The 12925-nt window shown below is 38.3% G+C and overlaps 1 protein-coding gene and 1 long non-coding RNA gene across 3 annotated transcripts in view; one reads left to right on the top strand and one right to left on the bottom strand.

Annotated features, from left to right (window-relative positions):
• The first annotated feature begins 934 nt into the window (after positions 1 to 934).
• The window catches only part of LOC137071308 (uncharacterized), a 31314-nt gene continuing 19323 nt past the window's right edge, over positions 935 to 12925 (top strand). Inside the window, exons 1-2 of the long non-coding RNA XR_010904411.1 lie at positions 935 to 1010; positions 9794 to 9960. This is a non-coding gene — a long non-coding RNA (uncharacterized lncRNA). The remainder of the gene's footprint in view (positions 1011 to 9793; positions 9961 to 12925) is intronic.
• Positions 1596 to 11861, bottom strand: apool (apolipoprotein O-like). Of its 2 annotated transcripts, XM_067439175.1 has the most exons (9): positions 11819 to 11861; positions 10603 to 10710; positions 9813 to 9932; positions 9241 to 9295; positions 6689 to 6787; positions 6509 to 6600; positions 5995 to 6093; positions 4632 to 5406; positions 1596 to 2524 (listed from the first exon to the last, which is right to left on the bottom strand). In XM_067439175.1, exons 1-9 carry the CDS (start codon positions 11828 to 11830, stop codon positions 2436 to 2438), a joined length of 1449 nt encoding a protein of 482 aa, XP_067295276.1. In that variant the 5' UTR covers positions 11831 to 11861; the 3' UTR covers positions 1596 to 2435. The 2 variants fall into 2 exon arrangements, with proteins under 2 accessions (XP_067295276.1, XP_067295277.1); XM_067439176.1 differs by lacking the exon at positions 11819 to 11861 and having other exon boundaries at positions 10603 to 10722.

Below are 12925 nucleotides of genomic sequence, written 5' to 3'. Positions count from 1 at the left end.
CACTCAAGACCTGTGGGGCTTGATGATTTAAACATTTATGCATCAGCTTCAACAATGAGAATTTAATAAAATTTGCAAAAGATAAAATATTTAACTTCCTTAGACTAATACAATGATGTGACCTAATTGGTTTCCTATCTAAGATTTTAACAGCTCTGTTATAGATCATTTGAACTGGCTTAAGTGTAGTGACATTAACTTGTGACCATGTACAGATGCAGTAGCTTAAATGTGAGAAGATCATGGCATGCATGAAAGTGTGAGCAGCATGAAACGGTAGGTAGTCCCTGATTAATCTGAATGTAAACAGATTAGCTTTGGCAACTCGACATATTTTTTTAATGTGACTGACAAATGTAAGATGAGAATCAAGTACAAGGCCCAGGTATTTAACCTCCTGTACCTGCTGAATCTTTTGCCCATTTATACACAAATTTAGTTCATCTGGTATGGACTTGAATCTTGAGGCAAAGCAAATAGACATAGTCTTTTTAACATTCACTGTCAGACCTGCCTTTTGCAACCACACCGCCACATTTTGCAGATGTATTGTAAGCTCATTAGAAACTGCCTGCACACTTCTGCCTCGCACATAAACCACTGCATCATCTGCATCATCATCTATTTATTTTCATCTCCTGTTTCTCTTTTTGCACAGGCAACAAATATTCATGTAAAGACAGTAGGCTATCAATTAAATATTTTAAAGTAAAATTTACTCTGCGCCGTCAGTGCCTAGCTCTGAGAAAGGCTTTTCACACCTGTAATAGTAGACTGGGCCTTTCTAAATGGAATCGTGTTTATCTCCCGGGGTTAACAGTTAATCATGGGTATTCTATCACATTAATCATGACGTTTCACACGGTACATTCCCAAATCCGGGGTTAATTTTCTAATTTGCTGTGCCCTTGTCATTGATTGGGCGAACGCAGCACGGGGACTGACACCACTGCGCATTTCATACGCTATGTCACCGCTTTTCCCCTGAAGGTGCTTCTCGGACTATAAAGGTAAGAAATAAGTATCTTTACTGAAGTTAACGTATCATATGCACTTTTCCATTCAAACACTGAAACGCTTATAACAACAGGTTGGCATGATTTGTTTTCTTTCTTGGCGAAAACGAACTTCCAAACAATTTCAAATACGATTGAGACTTTTTTTTTCTCCCTTCGTTTGGCACAGCATTAAAAACGGGTTTAACTTCTGAATTACAAGTGTGAAACGTTCCTTTATCCGGGGTAAAAGCGGTTTAAAATTACTTTAAGCCAGTGCCCTTTTGAAATTAAATATGAGGCGTGAACGAATAGTTTGAAATGGGTCAGGACAGATTACTGCATAAACCATTTTAGTCACATTTTTTTTCTACTTCAAAGTTCAAACAAATACAGTCTGATTAAAATATTGTGTAGATAAGATTGATGTCTGAATGCGTTATTTAGACAAATGCATACATCAAATGTTTTTGTACATATAAAAAAATAAAAACATTTTGGTGTGGTCCAGTTTTAAATGTCATTTTTAACAATATAAAATGAGCATAAACGTACTGTTGCTGCAGGAATAAAAGTCAGAAATAAACCTGGAGATGAGTCTAAGGGACCACAGGCTTTTTATTAAAATACTGTAACCCTGGATTTCCTTCAGAGTGTCAAACTGTGAAAGCTCTACTAAACACAATGTAGACAACGTGTTAACACAGAAACGTGTGTGTGTGTGTGTTTGATATCCCTGCCGAGGTAAGAAACTTCTCACAAGAGTGAAGCATCAGAGAAAAAAACAACCCATGACATTACCTTCTTCACATCATCATTGGTAAACCATGAATCTTACAAAACGTTAAGCGATAGTTCACCCAAAAATGAAAATTGTCATTAATTACCCTCATGTCATTCCAAATCCTTAAGTCTTTTGTTTGTCTTTGAAACACATATGAAAGATCTTTTTGATGAAATCTGAGAGCTTTCTGTCCCCCCACAGACAGCCACACAACCGACACTGATGTTTCAAACAGATCGTAAAACTAATCCATATGAATTAGTTTTGATACAGAATGAAAGATACAGATTTAATTTAGTCTTTTATTCGCATTTCAACATTGATCAGCGAATGTTAAACCGAAGCTCAACTAAACCTGCTTGACTCATGAGAATGAACCTCATTGGTTCTCGCATGTCAAGCAAACACGCTTTAGCTTCCTTTTATCCCAACTGATGTTGATGAATGTTTATATGTCAATAAAAGCATAAATTCAATCTGTTCATCATATAAACAATCGAGACTCTTCAGAAAATGTAATAATTGTAATAAGTATTTAATGACAGAATTTGAATTTTTAGGTGGACCATCTGTTTAAATTCTGCTGGAAACATGGCACATTAAAACATCTCATCATATCCATCTTTTATCTCAGCTGCAGTTGCTCTGTCACTCATTCAGCTCCGTGTGCTGTACATGTCTGCGTCCTCTGGATTAGACTGGCCGTGGTCCAGCAGAGAAGGGTCAGGAACAAAGTGTGACTTCACTAGGATAAAAGAGAGCGGGGATATTAGTATGCGGAGAAGAGGAAGTGCTTATGCTGCCAAGTCATGTCAGAATGAATGTATTTGCAAGATACACATGGTGAAAGCAATTTACTTTTATAACCCAAGGATGCATTCAATTGATCAAAAGTTTATTTTACAAACATTTTAAATAGATGCATGTGGGAGCAGGAGAATAATAAAATAAAAATATAAAAAGCATAAATTATACACAAATTAAAGGGTTATTTCAGCGATTAGCATATGGCTTTGTATCAGTAGAAACCGCAAATTGACGTCATTGGAGGCATTTTTGGCCAACGGCTACAGCCAGCAGAGGGAGCTATTTCCACATGTTTTCAACCCGCACATGGGGGATGGGAGATCGCACTCACAGCACAGCTGCAGGCATTCATATAAACTGAGCTATGCTGAGTTTGTAAGTATTTTAACTTCTCAAATTAATTTCTATGAAAGTTAAGCTTCCAAAGGCATGAACTGAAAACGTGCCAGACTAAACACACAGTGAATGTATGCCGCGAGTGTAGTCGCAATTTCCTCAGCTCTCATCACGAGAGCTCATTATCTCATTTATGGCGTTAAATGTAATCTGACTCCTGCAGCGTTAGTGCTGTGAGACTCACGCGGCAACTCGATCGTTATATTGGCCTCGTTATAATCATTATAATGGCCTCACAGGGCAGTGAAGCATTCTGGGAATTGTTGTCTTTAATCCCCATGAGACAAAAATACATTTTCTGTCTTTTCTCAGTCTATAAGGCACCAAATTCAAAAATAATTTCACATTTCTACTACATTAATGACCCAGTTTAAATACAGATTCATCTTCCCAGAGCTGAAGTACCCCTTTAAGGTGCATATTTTTCTGCATATTTAACCCTTGAAAAGGAGATAACAAATGAATCAATTTATCTATTTTATTCCACAGGAATTTCCTAGGAAGGCTGCATTAGACTAGTTGAAGAAATAAAATGCCAAACGGCAACCTCCCACGGTCTCTCTTGAAGCTAATACAGAATTAATTTAATCTGCAATTCCTTGACTGGCCACAAGGGACATACTCCAGAAGGGAGCAGAATCTCATTGAGCCCCATGTTAAAATTCCCAACTTCACAGCAGAAAAAAACATGTTTACAGCCTGGTACAAATTGTGGTTTTGGTCTATATGGCTTATTTTGCCCTTCATGACAACTGTGAGGGGGGTGAATGTTTTTTATTTTATTTGTTTGTTTTTTTAAATCTCCTTATCCCCTGTCTCAAATCGAGCCGCTCGACCATGTGACGTCACACGGTCAGACGCCCCTCCCACGATTGTTGATTGAAAGCAGCGTTTTACCTCACACATAGCACATAGCATTCGTATCTCACTACGCTAATGTTACCCTGCCAGTACATAAAGACAGATCAAAGTGACATTACATTAACCAACCATTTAGAAATGTCCTGTTTAGCATTAATTGTCGCAATTTGTTGGAGCTGTCATTTTGTTCCGGGTCCGACTACGGTTCAAATTGATACAGTTGTACTAATGTGTCCTCAGAGACTCCTGTCGCCATTCTTTCACCTCTACTGTTGTCAAGGGCAACGACTCAACGTGAAAGTGCCCCACAGACCAGCGGGGCGGGTTGAGCAAAGCTCATTAATATTAAAGCCGTATGCACTGAAATGGCTTGTAGAAAACAGAGCTGTTTTTGACCAGGTAAAATTTGTGTTTTCCTACAATACTAATGACTTAATTAAAGTATATTACAAAGTTTTAATTTAGACACTAAAGAAGCATATTAACCTGAAATGGCATTATATGACCCCTTTAAAGTTCTGCATAATTAAGGGCGTGGTTACTTCGAGTGGCATGTGGATAGCCATTTATCCGCCGTCTTTAGTCATTGGGTCACCTAAGCTCCGCCCACATCCAGCCTCTTTGCCCATTTTCTGTTATCTGGGCGTGACTTGTGGGCAATGGCCAGCTCGTCTCTACATTATGCTTTAGAACGGCTTGTCGGAATCCTATGGGTGACGTCACGGACACTACGTCCATATATTTTTTTTTTTTACAGTCTATGAAAAATAATAATAAAAGTTTCTCACCTGTGGCTGGCTCAATTACAGGAGGCTGAGATGAAGGCGGGGCCTCGCCGGCTGGGGGAGGAGTCAGGGGAAGGGCTTCTTCAACAGGGGGCGGGGAAACCGAAGCAGGTTCCTCATCTACTGTGGTTGGGGTGGTATCTTCAGGAAGGATGAGGGCAGGGGGTGTGGTTTCCTCTACTGTAGACGTAGTTGAGGGCGTAGCCTCTTCTATAATAACTGTAGGTGCAGGGACTTCAAATTCGGGATGAGCAGGGGCAGCTTCTGGGACAATTTCATGATCAGACTCCATAAGAGGAGTAACATCCATTTTAGTGGAATTTTTTGGCTCAGGAGCAGTGTCTTCAACACAGTCAGCAGGTGCTGCTTCTGGGACAGTTTTGACCACAGGCTCTGAAAGAGGGGGCTCAGGGGGGCTTTCTTTGACAGTTTCAGCAAGAGACTCCAGGGTAGATTCAGGGGTGGATTCTGCATCTCGGACAGTACCATCAACAGGTTCAGGGGTAGTTTCTGTAACAGGGGCAGTCTCAAGAGCAGGCGGAAATTCAGGTTCAGAGAGCGGGGAAGCTATTTCAGTTGGTAAATCAACAGCAGAAGGAGGTTCTATGGCATCCTCTGATACAATATCAGCTACTGGGGCAAACTCCACTGATTCAGCTTTGGATATTAATGTAACTTCCTCATCTGAAACAGCAGGGGGCGGCTCAGACTCGGGTGAGATTTCAGAAAGTGCTTTAACGGGTGCTTCTGTATCTGGGCTAGTTACTGCAGCAGCAGACTGTAAATAAATTAAACAAATATTGCAATATATACAAATATTTTAACATTTGAGTAAAATATATGCAAAATTATCTTGACAGGCTAATTGGCTATGCTTAATTAGCATAAATAGTGGAAAAAAAGTGGCAACAGATCTTTTCATCCATATTTTGACATACATCTGAGTGAAATGGATTATCAAAAAAGAAAAAATGTAGGGCAGGGAATTCGTTTTATCCATCAGTTGATTGTGAAGACAGATCTTAATGCAAGCTTCTAGTTAATTATAAGAAAGAGGCTGGGTTTAGGCATAAAAAAAATATTGGAGAAGTCCCGCATGTCACCAGAGAGAAGTTTGTATTTTCACTGGAGGAAGGCCTTCTTTTTAACTTTCAAACTCAGTTATCACACTTTAATCAAAAATTACAAGGTCAAAAGAGCACAGATTATTTGTTTACCGTAAGATGAACAACATTTAGAAAACAATGCCAACTTTAAGGACCTAATATTTGCATTTATTAATTTAGCAGACACATCTCCAAATTTGCAATATTATGTACTATAAAAACCAACATAACTTGGTTTTAATATGACATTTGTAGATTACCTCCACGCTAACAGCAGGCATGATGACAGCTTCCTTTGGTTTGGATTTCAATATTGACGCAAAAGATGAACTGATAGTATACACCTTTTTACCTGTGATCTATAAAAAAAAGAGCAATATGTAATTAAGGAGAAATGTATTTGAGAGGATGGGAGAAAAATGTATTTTTGCTTATGCATTTGTAGGAGTTTCACTTTCCGGCGTGAGAGTGTTTAAATTAATCATGCAAGGTGATTTACACTCATCTGTTTACTGGTGTTTGTGCCATTTTTTACCACCCCAAAAAAAACATGTCTTAAACCAGACGCAAACTAGTAGATTGTGTTGATCATTATGGAATTGATCGACAGTGTCTTTGTTCATTAATTTGCGTGTTATCAGTCGTTCACATGCAGAACTTTCCACATCTGTGCTTTTTTGGAATTGCGCTCTCACACTCATTTGCCCTGTGTAGTAAATCTGGCCCCATTTTCTGTAGAAAATTATTTTATGAGAGAGAGAGAAAAAAAAGTACCTTCATGACTGCTACAGTCTGTGTGGGGTAACATATTGCAGTACCAGCAGTAGCCAGTCCAAGAGGTACGACAATCCTCTTTAAACGAGAGCCTGGGCAAAAGCACACACACACACAGATGCTGCTTCCTAATGGATTAAAACCATAAAATAACATGCAGTATCCACACAGTCAGCTTACCCTTGCGTGCCAGAATCAGGCCACCCAATCCGGACACACCAATGACACCCACTCTTGGCAGGAAGCCAGGGGGTGGATCTCGAAGGAAGTGATACGTGTCTAAAACGAGAAGGTCAGGGGTTAAATGTCAGTGCCCGGTTGTGAGATTACAGTTTGTAAAGTTTTAAATATGGATATTTTTCTTACACTAACGCATCGCTTCGCTTCAGAAGGCCTTTATTAACCCCCAGAGCTGTGTGGAGCCCTTTTATGATAGATAGATGCACTTTTATGGATTTCAAAACAGAAACAGCCATTCACTAACATTATAAAGCTTGGAAGAGCCAGGACATTTTTTTATATAACTCTGATTGTGTTCGACTTTAGGGTGAGTAAATCATGGGGTCATTTTCATTTGAGTGAACTAACCCTTTAAAATCTCCCTTTGGTTTCCCTTATACTTAAGGTTGTTGCAGAAATGTCATAAAACTTAAGAATTTCCCTTAAGTATCTATTTTTTTTAACTTAAGTAATCTCTTTAAAAAGTAGATAAGTGTAGCATAAAGCCCCTTAACTGTAATTTTCCTAAGCATAACATAAGGTTTGTAAAACTTCACCTTAAAGGGGGGGGGGGGGGGGAGAGAACACTCAGTTTCAGTCAGTCTCATGTCAATCTTGAGTACCTATAGAGTAGTATTGCATCCTTCATATCTCCGAAAAGTCTTTAGTTTTATTATATTTATAAAAGAAATATAGGCTGTACAGAGTCTTTCCGGAAAAAAACGAGCGCCTGGAGGCGTATCGTGTGGGCGGAGCTAAAGAATGACGATCGCGCAAAGCGATGACGTCCTCAAGCGTGGAGAAACTCATGGCTATCGATCTCAGCTAATATAGATATGATCCAGAATCATTTGGAGGCTGAAATAAATTGAACAGGAGAAACAGCAACAGCAGGACGTCCGTCTCTGTGGTATGTACTGTATTTAGTGGCCTGTCAACATTTGTGTGTGTTTACTCGCAGTTTATGAGGACATGATTCGGTTTATGGACTATTGTATGCGACTAAACCTTAGCAGTAGCAAGCAAAACGGTTTTGCACGTCAGACTAGTGTAACGTTATACATAGAACAACAATAGAGTCCGTTAGCGCATTTGAATGACGAAGCACGCGATCGTGTCGTTTACTGATGTTAACTCACGCGACGATAGCCAACAGCAGAGACATTTGAAGCAGTTTTACTCACCGACTGCTTCCAAAGCAGGACCGAACCTTTATCGCTGGGACCGCTCCGTCAAAAACACACTTCTTTGGTATGATTTGGTGAAGTCCTGTGACAGCAGTGACCGGTGGAGATCCACTTTTGCGACGCGACTGAAGCGATGTTGTGAAGCTTCCCGTCATTTCTGCGTTCAGATCGGTTCAAATGCAGCGCTGCCTTCCCGGAATGCTGTGCTGAAGCGTTGAAGTCGCTTGATGTCACCCATAGGAATAAAGTGGAGCGCGGCGCCTGGATTGACTGGATCTGCACCTGATTGAGTGTTTATGGGCGTGCATTTCCTCTCTCGCTCTAGTCACGCCCGCACCCTACCGGGAGAAGAGCCCGTACGGCCCATACAAGGACCTTCCGCTCTATTAACGTCAACCCGAGCCATACTCTAAAAAAACTCTGAAACTTGTAAAAAACCGGAAGGAGTATTTTTAACACAGAAATACTCCATCAAACGTCCAACATTAGTTTTTGAAACTTTGTCTATGTTTAGGATGGGAATCCAAGTCTTTAACAGTGTAAAAAGCTCAGGATGCATGAAACAGCATTTCACCCCCCATTTAAGTGTTACATGGATCCAATTCTTCCTACAAGACACGATTTGCCACTTTATATGATAAAGTAATTTTTAATTTAGCAGTTTATTTACATGTAAATATTGATCAAATTACATAAGTAGCACATCTTAAATATAACCCTGGACCACAAAATCAGTCATAAGCTGCACAGGTATATTTGTGGCAATATCTAACAATATACATTGTATGTGTCAAACATTGTAGAATTTTCTTTTATAACAAAAATGCTATTATTAGTAGTAATATGCATTGCTAAGGACTTAATTTTAACTACTTTAAAGGCGATTTTCTAAATATTTAGATTTTATTTGCACCCTCACATTCTCAAATAGCTGTATCTTGGTCAAATATTGTCATATCCTAACAAACCATAAATCAAGGGAAATCTTTTGAGTGTACTATCAATTTGAATTTCCGTCTCCATCTGGTCCTTCTTTTTTGTTTTTCTTATCCAGGTAATGTTGTTTTCTGTGAAAACGTACTACTGTATTAACAAATAACGTGTCCATTGCAACAGCAGAGTTTTAAAAATGGCAACCTGGGTGGCTTAATGATTTCCCTTACCTAAGAGAACCGTTTAAGGAATTATATGCAACACTCTTAAGTCATTTCCTTAGGTAATGGGAAATCATGCCTCATACGGGAAAAACTTAATGTGCTTTAAGTAACCGGGCACAGGTTTACAGTAATTTCCTGCTTTCAGCTCAATCACACATTTCAGGCTCACCTTGCCCAGCCAGGTAAAGAGATATCACTCCAACTTCAACTGAAGTAAAGGCGCTCTGTAAAAAAAGAAGAGAGAATGCTAACAGATGATCCTTAAACTCAAACTTCTTTAATCATCTAACAATAGCGGTTTCCATCCAAAGCAAAAAACATTTGCAAATAAAGCATTATTTCCATTTCATAATTCAGATGACAGACTTTGGCTCAGGCATTTCAGAATAACAAAAACAACATTTGAGATTCTGTGCAATTAAACTGATCCGCTGGTTAGTTCAGTTATCCAATCACATCCTCTGTTGAGGCAAAGGTCACGCAATGTTTTTTGATGTGCATCAAGGCATTTACTGTAAATGTGTTTCAATCATAGTTTATGCACGTCTTTTTATCGGATAAAAAAATTATCCACTTCAATTGAGTGCATAAGATTTGTATGCGCATTTTTTCATCTTGGTGTTTCCATCCAGTGTTTTTTATACAATATCCCAATATTTGCATAGAAATAGGTGGATGGAAATATGGCTAATGACAAACTAATATATTATCATATGTGACAGGACAGTATGTGAATCAGACCTGCACGGCTCTGACATACGGCTGCAGGCCCACCCTCACGGCCCCCAGCCCTGTCTGCACGACACCAGGCTGCTCGTCCACAAACTGCACAGCAGGGCCATCTGGGGAGTAGATAGACAACTGGACAGAGGAAGTAAAAGAAAGAGAGGTAATGGCGATATATTTAACATGCATTACTTCACACTAATACACTTCTGTTCAAAGGTTTGAGGTCTTTAAAACGTTTAAATGTTTTTGAAAGTCTCTTATGCTCACCAAAGCAGCATCTGTTTGATCAAAACCAGTAAAAACAGTATTATTGTGAAATAGTATTCAAATTTTAAATATTTCTGCTTTAATATATTTTAAAATGTAATTAATTCCTGTAATGGCAAAGCTGAACTTTAAGTATAATGACCCTTCAGGAATCATTCTAACATGCTAATTTGGTGCTCAAGAAACATTATGGATTTTTTTTTATTTTTAAATAAATTATCTTTTGCAACAAAATTGTCACTTTTAATCAATTTAATGCATGAATACAAGTATTAATATTCTGAAATAAAATCTTAGTGACCCCAAACGTTTGAATGGTAGTGTACATAGTCAAGTTGTCTAAAGTGCAGTTATAAACTAAAGTGTACTTATGAACGTTTCAAAAAAGTAGTATAGTACATTTTAGTTCAACTTGGCAAATGTACCAGCAGGTAAAATAAACACTGCTCAACATGTACATCAAAAACACTGCTCAACATGTACATCAAAAACACTGCTAATATGTCTATATTATTCCAAATATTACTTTTCTTACCTCTCTTGGAGATATTAGCGCCTCATTTGTTTTCTCATTCATGGAATAAATTCTGAGAGAACCCAAACCCACTGCAGCAGCAGCAGGAAGCGCTGCATACTTCAGAATCTGAGGATGCATATTAAACATTTAACAACAATTTCATGAATACAATATAATAAAAACAAACATTTTATCAAATTAAAATAAGTACATGTACAAAATGAGTATGATTCTATTAAATTAAAAGATTTTCTGGATCCATAAATAAATCCTCCAAAAATCCAAGTGTCCAAAAATACTTTTTACAGACACGTTGGTACTACAGTATTGACATTTTGGTGTTTCTTCACCCTTCAATAAATGTCCAGGTATAAATGCTCATTCTAGTATGACTTATTCAGCATCTTGTAAATACTAGCTTATGTCTTGATTTAAAAGGGTAGATACATATTTTCCCAACCACAGAATTTATTTCAAATAACTAGTTATTTTGACATTCTATCAATTCTGCGTGCCATTTCTCTAATATATTGGTTGATTAATGGATTTATGTCTGAGGGTGAGATTTGGCATTCACTGATTCTTTCTGTAAGAACTTGTTTTGTAACCATATCATACTTAAGTATTGCATTTTCATATACCATAAACTATAGTAGTCCAAAACCCTGCGTCCAAAAACAGGGATTATGATGGTACATTTGTATGTGCTGTCTAGTTTTCTTTGTGAACATATTTGTATTGTAATATAATATATAGCTATAATAACTATAACTAAAATATTATATATTTGTTTTGTAGTGTAATAGGCTTTGTCCTGGCTGAGCGTTTACTCCATTCAGCTTGATCTTCCCTTAAGCACATTATCAGTATTAGTTTAATGGACTGAAGCAAGTGAATACGCTTTACTGCGTGTATTAATCCCAAACCAAAAGCTGTTTTGTGAGTCTCCTAAGTGATAGAAAGTGACAGAGAGAATGTCGTTTCCCAAAAGCTAGTCAGCTGACTCTAGACAGGTGCCTCACACAGATCATCAGTGTGTGTGAGTGAATTTAAAAACAGCATGTTCTTCGCTCTCGTTTAACAATACTGTCCTCACGCTCTGATTAACAGCTGCATCATGCAACTCACGAGAAATCTAACTTGAACAGATGTGTGATGCTCTGCTGAAGAATAGACATATTATTATAGAATGCACATGCTCATTTGAACTAACTCGGTTGGAAGTGTCACTCACCTTGGCCGCCATGCCGGTCCCGCCCCCTTCAGTCTAACTACGGAAAGCAGGAGGAGTCATGAAAGCCCTCAAAACGCGAGAGAATATTCCTGATAGGCTTCTCATATTCTTACATTGGCTTGATACTTGAGAAGACCTGTCTTACGGTCAAATTGGGGTATTTGAAGATAAAGTCATGTGAAAAAGAAAGGACACCCTATTGAATTATATAATTTTATGTATCAGGAAATTATAAAAAGTAATTTGGTCCTTGGCAGGTCTTAAAATTAGGTAAATACAACCTCACAACACATGACCATGTTATTATTTATTTAAAGGTACACTGTGTACTGTGTACACTTACGGTGGACGATTTAGTCCAAGATTAACATGGCAATCCCCCTCTTCACATTTGTCACAGTGCCATCAAGTGTTAAAACACGAAAGGTGAATCTTGAATTTATTGGTATGTCCCTCTTTGGCTAATGTACTTTGAAGATGGAGGGTAAACATGGCGACCAGCATTCAAACCCCTCCCCCGTATGTATTTTCAATGGCATATTATAAACTTACGAGAATACTTTATTACTTGAAAGAAGTAAATATACATTAATTAGCACATATATTTTTGAAAGAACTAAGTGTTTTTAGCTAAGAATAAACTAAAAAAGTTACACAGTGTAGCTTTAACAAAAAACTATGCCAAAATGGAAAAGCCATGGGTGGCAAACTAAGTACACATTTACTGCTTCCATAGCGATTAAGAATATGCAGTCAGGTAGCCTACTGCCAATCAAATCCTTCTGATTATGATCATCAGCCAGCGTGATCAGCTCTATTAAAGAATACGTTTTGTCAGTTTGCTCTGATCTGGAGCATTCATGTGTGTAACAATGTCATGGAGAAAAGCCATCAGCAATGATTTTTGCGAAGCAATTGTTGCTACCACCAATCTGGGAAGGATTAGACTGTAGGTTATACTACATTCTCCAGTGACAAAGATTATTCACAGGTGCCATTCTCCCCAGGAGTGGACACCCCTAATTCACCCCAAGGTCAGACACCCAAAAACTACACTTCAGACTCTGCAGGCCTCCGTTAACATAAATGTTAATGTTCATGGCAGTA

The sequence above is a fragment of the Pseudorasbora parva genome, chromosome 3 (assembly GCF_024679245.1).
Source record: "Pseudorasbora parva isolate DD20220531a chromosome 3, ASM2467924v1, whole genome shotgun sequence".
NCBI lineage: Eukaryota > Metazoa > Chordata > Actinopteri > Cypriniformes > Gobionidae > Pseudorasbora > Pseudorasbora parva.
The sequence above is the reverse complement of the archived record's forward strand: the minus strand, read 5'-3'. Positions and strand labels throughout refer to the sequence as shown.

Bases quoted from the DNA above. Each gene is read 5' to 3' on its own strand.
- apool (XM_067439175.1), bottom strand. The intron at 9,933-10,602 runs GTAAGAAAAGTA...TCCTCTGTCCAG, and splicing joins CGCTAATATCTCCAAGAGAG to TTGTCTATCTACTCCCCAGA. The intron at 6,094-6,508 runs GTACTTTTTTTT...TTTTTTTTATAG, and splicing joins AGACTGTAGCAGTCATGAAG to ATCACAGGTAAAAAGGTGTA.